We start from the raw sequence: 8,512 nt of genomic DNA, 5'->3' as shown, positions 1-8,512 counted from the left end.
TAAAAGTGCTATTTATACCGAGCTCCAAGTGTGTGTCCCCGGGATCCATTCCCCCAGGGACCCCCCCTCTGCTCCCACTGCCCCCACCCACCTCAGTAAAAGTTCTTCATAGCTCCCTGAGCCTGACTCTTGGTCAGATCCTTCCCCAAGTGTCCCTGGCACTCCTTGGGGCTGGCAGAGCTGGCATCTGCGCCCCGCAGTACTGGTGTTGGCTGGGCGTCCACACCCATGGGGCAGCCCGATGCATTGTGGCAGGTGGTGCCAGGGTGGTCTCCACGCTTGCCCATGGTGAGGATGCCTGCAGCGTGGTTTCCAGAGCCATGCAGCAGGCGGTAGAGACGGCTCTGAAAGGCTGGCAGGATGCTCTTCCTCTTGCCCAGCGTGAGGATGCCAGCAGCATGGTTGCCCATGCCATGCAGGTGGTCATAGATGGGGCAGGAGCAGGTCTTCTGCTGGCAGCACTCAGGCAGACTCTGCCGGGCAGCAGCCAGGGAGCAGAGCAGGAGCAGGAGCAAGAGGAAGGCAGCCCGCTGGAGCTGCTGGAGCAACAGGCAGTGTTAGTGCAGGGCACTGCCAGAAGGGGAGCTCCATACCCATACCCATGCTCCATACTCCATACCCGAGGAGAACCTGGAGCATCACCCTTTGATGCCCTGGGGCACAGCCAGCACCACAGTCCATGGGGAGCTGGAAGTGCTGCTCCTCATGTGCCCCCCAGGCCCAGAGACCACAGCCTCTACCCATGCTCTGACCAGTGGCCAGATGCAGGTGCCCTCACTGGCACACCTGCCCTGCTCCAGCACAAGGCAGCCCCAGCAAACACCCTCCCCTCACCACCAAGTGTCATGGGACAAGCAGTGAGAGCATCCACACTCGATGCCACAGTCACCATGTGCCCAGCTCCCTCTTGATGAACCCATGTGGGGCTGAATCCCCCTGATCAATTGCTGGCCACAGCTAGGGAGCCCCGGGGAGGAGCTGCGGGCTTGAGGCTTCCCAAGGAACCAGCCAGGTCCTCTCACATCCCCAGCCCCACATGCCCACCCTCTCCCCATAGCTGCCCTCCCACCTCCACAGCTGCGGTGTCCCAGCCCCACCTTGGCATTGGGCACCTCCATCCTTCCAGTGGTCTTCAGGCAGCCAAGTAGCACCAGGGCATGTCCTGCCAGGCAGCTGAGAGCCAGCACCCTGCACTGCACACCACAGCCATGGCTTTATAGGGCCCAGCACAATAGCACTGCCAAAAATATCCCTGGGGCCAGGCAGGAGCAGAGACAGTGTCTGGGAGACTTGTTGGCTGGTAGCCTGGAGACGGGCCAGGCCTTTCCCCTCATTTGCAGCTCCTCATTGTATGAGTGCTCACTGGCCAGGCACCACAGCCAGGGTGAGTGGCACTAATGAGACACTAATTGCCTGAGGGTCCTGTGGCCAGTCTGGCACAAAAGGGGCTGAAGGTCAGCACTGAGGAAGTGGGTATGCTCCTCATGGCCCTCTTAGGCTAATTACCTCCCCAAACAATGGGACACTGGGCAGCCACACAGCTCCCTGATGTGGGGAGACATCACCCTGTGCTCTGCTGGTGCTGGGGGCCAGATGGTGTCACCCCTGTCACACAGGGTTGCTGTACCCCGTGCTGGCTCCCATCTCCTTTGGTGATCCCATCCTGCCACGGTCCTGTGCTAGACATGTGGAGAGAGCAGCAGGGCACCAAAGAGGGTCTTGCACTCTTTCTAACTCTCTACAGCTCCAGTCCGATCCCAGACTGCCCCTCATCCATTGCTTTTACAGGGAGCCCCTTGCCCTGAGGGGCAAGTCTGGACACTTCCCTAACACTAGAAACCACATCTGCTGGCCAGGCTGGTCTGCAGTGGCCCACCTGCTGCACCTCAGAGCCTCCTGGCCTCTCTGCACAGCAAGGTCCCAGGGATGGGAAGGGACTCACTACTCTGTGGAGAGGGAACAGGTACCAGCCAGCACCCTTCCTGCCAGACAGGTTTTCCCCAGGGCTGGGAAAGGCAAAGCCCGAAGTCCTGGACAGGGACAGGAGCCCAGATCTGGGACTAATTTTACACAATCTGGCACAGCAGGCTGGGGGCATATGCACACAGGCACCGGGGTGCCAGAGATTCCCCAGCTCAAGAAGGACAGGGAACTGCTGGAGAGAGGCCAGTGCAGGGCCATCAAGATGATCAGGGGACTGGAGCATCTTCCTTATGAGGAAAGGCTGTGGGAACTGGGGCTGTTTAGTCTGGAAAAGAGGAGACTGAGGGGGAATCTTATTAATATTTACAAATATCTAAATGGCAGGTGTCAGGAGGTTGGGACATCCTTTTTTTCGGTGGTATCTAGCAGAAGGACAAGGGGTAATGGGATGAAGCTGGAACACAAAATGTTCCATTTAAATATAAGAAAATACTATTTCACTGTTCAGGTGAGGGAGCAGTGGAACAGGTTGCCCAGGGAGGGTGTGGAGTCTCTTTCCTTGGAGGTCTTCAAGACCTGCCTGGACATGTTCCTATGTGATCTGATCTAGGTGGACCTGCTTCTGCAGGGAGGTTGGACTAGATGATCTCTAAAGGTCCTTCCAACCCCTACCATTCTATGATTCTATGATTCTATTATCCCCATTGGCCCTGCGGCAGGGCATGTGCTCCTGAAGCAGATAGGGGGATGGATGAGGCCAGGGAGCTCGTGGGGGGAAAAGCAGGAGCGGGGACAGTCCTTCCCAACCTCCCCACTGCTGCAGTCCTTGCAATGGCAAAGAGCAGGCACCCAGCCCTGCATGCATCCCTTCACGCCTGCTGAGCCTGCAGGCAGGTGGCTGCCCACCCATGCTTAAGCTGGGGCTCCCTGGTCCTGGTCCCTGTGGCCGAGGGGATGCTCAGTCCAGCCCCTCGAGCCCCATGCTAGGGTCAGCAGGATGCCATGTTACTACCTCCTTCCATTTTGGGGATGGGCTCCAGTGGGGCCTGCAGCCAGGAGGACTCCAGCGAGGCTGAGACGTTCCTGCCAATGCCACAGGACTGTCCCGCATTGTAGATCTGCCACAGGTTGTCCAGTGTCAGCCTTGGCATGTTTGAGGAGATCAGCCTGGCCCTGCATGGGGAGAGGGTGTCAGGAATGGTCCCTAGCACTGTGCCCCTTGGACTGCTCAGACCCTCAACACAGAGCACGGGCTGCTTCTGGATGAGCTGGTGCCATCCTCAGCACTTACAGAGCATTCCCTGGGTGCAGGCACAGGGGAAGGTAGGGAGGGGGGTCACGCAGCCCCTCACCTTCAGCACAGTGATGTTCCAGGCAAAGCTCTCCAGTGCCTTCTGCAACTTGCAGTCCCGCAGCCCCTCCTTGGCCTCCATGTGGTGAAGCTCCTTGTGGAAGTCCATCCCTGCACAGATGGAGCAGCATTCAGTGCATGCGGGGCCACGGGGATGGCTACCATCCGCCATGGACAGGGACCAAGTTGGAGGGACGCCCTTTGCCCAGCACAAGGCAGCAGGCTGGGTGGGTTCCCCAGCAGCCACAAGCTCCCTCCGTGCTGGGCACGATGACCTGACGGACCCCTCGCCACCTCAGTGTTATAAGAATATAAAATTTAAGAGATTTTACCAAATAGTTGGAAAATTTATAAGTTAACATAACTAAGCAAAACTAGGCCTCCTTTGTAAAGGTGCTCCCAAGGAAAAAACACACGAGGAATCAGGCACCATGAGGATGAAAGTGATAACAAGGCGGATTGTTCAGATCCATGCACCTGCAAGCCATAAAACATCCAAGAACAATGTTGGGAGTAACTGCTTAGAAAGAAGGAAAGGGTTTTGTTATTAACCATTAAGCTGCTCACTGTCCTGAACGCCCCCTACCATTCTGGCCCAGAAAATCAGATAATCAGTAGCTTAGATTGGTTAGTTGGCCAAGTGATTTCAAAATGTATATGAATATGTATAACTTGTGTAATAAGGGACCAATCTGTAAGGGTGATGTAACATGTAAAATTAAAAAGTAACTAATCAAGGTAAAAGGTAACTTTAATGAACAATTATAAGCAGGCTTTATATGCATAGTAGAGAAGAACAAAAGAATATTGGGTATAAATATCTGTTAATGCTTCATTGGACATTCTTTGGGAATGATCCCGTGTCCCTGGTATATCGTCAAATAAAGGACATCTCTGCTTATCTAACTTTGTGTTTGTGCAGATTTGCAACAGTTTTGGCGAGTGTCATGGTTTGACTCTCCCCAGCTCTGAGCCAGACCCACTTCTGGGGCTGAGCCAATTAGACGCCTCCACGATCACTTTTTAAGAAGTCGGAAGAGGAGGCTTCTTCCTCCTTCTTTTTCCTGTTTCTTCCTTCTTCTGTCCCTTCTTCTTCTTCTGGCTGGTGGTGGTGCAAGAAGTAGGAACAGTGAGAGAAACAACCATGCAGACTCCAAGGTCAGTGAGGAAAGAGAGGAGGAGGTGTGCTGCAGCAGAGACTTCCCTGCATTCTACTGAGAGAACTGGTGAAGCAGTTATTCACAGAAGCTGTAACTGTGGTGAGTAACTCGCAACAAAGCAGCTCATTAAACTTATGTCCAGAAGAGGCCAAGTCCCAAGGGAGGGACCCTGTATCTGCAGAAACTTCAACCGTGGCGAAGAACCCACACCAGAGATATTCACTAAGGACTGCGTCCCATGTGAGGGACCCTGTATCGGCAGAAGCCGCAGCTGCTGGGAAGAACCCACACCAGAGAAGTTCGTTAAGGACTGTGTTCCGGGGGACGGACCCACGTATTGGAGCAGGCAAAGAATGCAAGGAGTCGAGAAGAAAGAAGTGGCAGAGCCCATCTGTGAGAAACTGACCACATCTCCCATTCCCTGCCCCCCTGAGCCATTGTGGGGGGAGGAGGTAGAGATATCGGGAGCAGTGAGCTTGGCCCGGGAAGAAAGGAGGGATGGGGGAGGGAGATCTTAAAGTGCTGGTTGTAATTTTTCTCATCATCCTACTCCCTTTTTGCTTTTATTCCGTTCTGTTTCTTGTAGAATAAGCTTTCCTACTTTCCTCTCTCAGTGTGGTAGGCATCCGGAAGATCTCGGGTTGTAACGCGAGAGGTGGAGGGTACAGAAGAGGTGGGCACGGGGTGGAGTGAAAGGAGGTGCTTGTGTTAGCAGATAAAAGCACATGGTGTAAACAATTAGTTGGAATAAAGCATCATCCATACTGAGTATGCATTGATCTTGTCCCCTCAGTGGGAGTGGGCTGAGTGATCCGTGCAGGCGGCCTGGTGATGTTGCCGCTAGTGGCAACATATGGTGACCCCGACGTGATCAGCGGAACGCTGGACGTCCGCGGCCATGATACAGTTGGAACAGGTGATTAAGGTACTCAAGGCGGTGGCACCTGAGGTGGGCGCGGGTTCATCGCACGCCCATGGCCGCGTGCATCCCTTGGATGCGGAGGTGGGGTGTGGTATGGGCACCCACAAAGTTATTAAGTGTCCAGATATAGACGGCGGTAGAGGAAGAGATGTTACAGACTGTCATAGCGGGGACCAAGGGGATGGATCAGCATCTTAAAACGTGGGGGGAAATTAAGAGGACTCTGACTAAGGCAGCAGATGAGAAACAGTTTTTGTTGTTGGCGCAGGAAGCTATCCGGGGGGGAGGGGCGGAAAGCGCAGACAGAGGAGAGAGTTTGTAGCAATCGGGAGGCTCAAACGAGCGTGGAAGTGGAGAATCGGGCGGCGCAGACGGGTCCGTCACTGTGTGGGGACACGGAATGTGATAAACTTGACAGAGAGAAGGAGAGTGAGGGGTGCGGCCCCGGAGCAGAGCCTCCGCGGGAGAGTTGCTTCCCACTCGAGCCCAGCCCGCCGGGTTACCCCTGGGACGAGTTGCAGAGGATGCGGATGGGGAATGCCGGGCGGGCGGAGTCGGGCGGGGGTGCGGTGCAGGATGATCAGGGGAGAGTGGAGGGGCGCAACCTCATGTTAGACTGGGCACCATCGGGCACGTGAGGGGAGACAAAGAAAATGAAAACGCAGGAGGGAGTAATACCGACTGCGCCGCTGGGGACGGCACAGAGTGAGCCAGACCCCTCTTCCGCAGCCGCCGCGGCCCAGCCGCTTCCCGCGCCCGTTAAGTTTCTCCGGAGTGCCCCCCACACACACCGCGCGCCGACACCACCGGCCCCAGCCCTCACGGACCGCTGGGCTCATCCTTTCCATCCTCAATCCGTTGCCTCAACGAGTGTAAAAACTGTTGGCCGTGATGTCATGCATTTTGCTATAAATGTGATGATGAATAGTGGTTTTCTTACAGTGGAAACTTTCTAAGGTGTTTTAGGTGTCAGGAATAGAACTTGGAAGAACAGAACATTTTGGCATTGAGAAGTCAGTGACACATTAAAAAAAAGGGAGGTGAAGAAAGTTTATGAAAAGTTATTTGTGTTTTGGACTCATTTGTAAGGGTAATGGCAAAGTTGACAACTGGGATTTGATCATTTCATGGTTACCAACAATAACAGAGCCACAGGAGTTAGAATTATTTGGATCTATAAAGATGGATTTTTGTGTTATGTTTAATTTTATTGGCAATAACAAAAAATTTTAGACAGAATGTGGATCCCATCCTGGATGTGTATAAGAACACAACATCTTGGTGCAATTATACTTCACCAAAAAGATCCAGGTCTAGTCTTGTGCCTATACAGTTACCAAAGGGAATTTTTCTGATTTGTGAGGACCAGGCATGGCCTGGAATACCCTCGAGATCACAAGGGAGACCGTGCAGTTTGGGACGACTGATGATCTTGATGCCTGATCACACAATGATTTGGAAACATCGTCATCCAAAACGATTTGTGCATGCATTTACTAGTGAATGTGATGACCATGTTACCCTTGGGTCTCCCTCAGCAATAACAACTCTAGGTGTAGGAGTATCTGCTTTATTAACTCAGCTATGCAAATTAGGATGCTGGCTTAGCAAACAAAGTAATCAAACCTCAATAACATTAGAAGGCTTGATTAGTGATGTAAGTAGTATTAGACATGCAACGTTGCAAAATAGAGCTGCTATAGATTTTTACTTTTAGTACAAGTGTAATAATTTTGTTTGTCAGCTGTGCTTTTTTTTTCAGTGTTTAAAAAGAAGCTTACCAGACATGAGTTGCTAAAACAAAAGAAAAGGGGGAAATTGAGGAGGAATTTCTGTCTGAAAGAGGCCACGGTCTGGTAACAGTGAACAACCCATGCTTTGGGAACTAATGTGCAGATTGTCCTTGAGCAGCTCTCAACTGTGAGAAAAGGAGGAAGAATGCCTACATGATAACAAGCTCAAGCAAGGAGGAGGCTGAAGCAGTATGTGAAATCACAAGGCTTATTGCAGAAAGCGCAGCTGGAGCTGGCTTTTAGAGAAAGGACCAATTAGAAGTAGTATAAACATTATAAAACTCTGATGCTTGTTAGTAAAATTGGAGTTAGGACCTAAAAAAAAAAAAAAAAAAACAAAACCACTCCAAACCTAACTGTTTTACTGTGAGGGTAATGGAGCAGTGGAGCAGGCTGCCCGGGGAGCGGTTGTGGAGCCTGCTCAGGACCCGCCTGGGCATGTTCCTGTGTGACCTGGTCTGGGTGAACCTGCTTCTGCAGGGAGGGGGGGTTGGACTGGGTGATCTCTGGGGATCCCTTCCAACCCCTAACATTCTAACATCCTAACATTCTATGATTCTATGATTCTATGATTCAGTGACTGATGGGGGCAGATATGAATGGGCTCCCCTAGAAACAAAGGTTGTGAAGGAGCTGCATGGGACTGTAAAGACACACGCTTTACAGATGCCTCATCAAAGACCAACACAGTGGCACTGGTGTGGAAACAGGGAGACAGATGGGAGCTACCCCCATGCGTCGAGCCACAGCACGCCACGTGATTAGGCACTGGCTATAATGTATAGCCGTGTCCTAGGATGTCCTGCACAAATCTTTCATACTGATGCCACAAAATCGGTGCAATATCTAGAGGCCAAGGCTGTCGCCCTTGCCCTGGAGGCATGGCATTCAACGCCACTCAATATCGTCACGGACTCGAGATTCGTCACTGAACTAGTTCGACAATGTGCACGAGCCATTTGTGCCTCCACCGGTACAGCAGACCTCATATTGAATGCTTTACAAATTCGTGCTGCCCCCTGCTCTATTGTACACATCAACAATCACACCAATATTCCAGGGACTTTCACCGAAGGTAACCAAAAGGTGGACGAAGCAGCGACACATGTATGACCTATCTCCACCCAAAAGGATTTTCCAGCAGTCAGACAACTACACACCTTTTTGCATTGTGGAGCGCGGGCTCTACATCATCAGACCAAGATCCTTCTCCAAGTGGCAAAGCAGATAGTTTCTGCTTGCCCTCAATGTGCTTCGGCGCTACCATGGGAAGCCGGAGTTAATCCCCGAGGGCTGCTCCCGAATCAGATCTGGCAAACGGATGTCTCAATGAGCCCTTTCACCCCAACCATCACCTGCATGT

The 8,512-nt window shown here is 52.4% G+C and overlaps 1 protein-coding gene across 2 annotated transcripts; it reads right to left on the bottom strand.

Moving 5' to 3' along the window:
- Positions 1 to 92: 92 nt before the first annotated feature.
- Positions 93 to 1,118, bottom strand: LOC133628669 (hypocretin neuropeptide precursor-like). Of its 2 annotated transcripts, none has more exons than XM_062017094.1 (2): positions 1,098 to 1,118; positions 93 to 536 (listed from the first exon to the last, which is right to left on the bottom strand). In XM_062017094.1, exons 1-2 carry the CDS (start codon positions 1,116 to 1,118, stop codon positions 93 to 95), a joined length of 465 nt encoding a protein of 154 aa, XP_061873078.1. The 2 variants fall into 2 exon arrangements, with proteins under 2 accessions (XP_061873078.1, XP_061873079.1); XM_062017095.1 differs by having other exon boundaries at positions 93 to 530.
- Between the last annotated feature and the right edge of the window lie 7,394 nt (positions 1,119 to 8,512).

This window comes from Colius striatus, chromosome W, assembly GCF_028858725.1.
Source record: "Colius striatus isolate bColStr4 chromosome W, bColStr4.1.hap1, whole genome shotgun sequence".
Lineage (NCBI taxonomy): Eukaryota > Metazoa > Chordata > Aves > Coliiformes > Coliidae > Colius > Colius striatus.
This window is presented reverse-complemented; position numbering and strand designations above follow the sequence as displayed.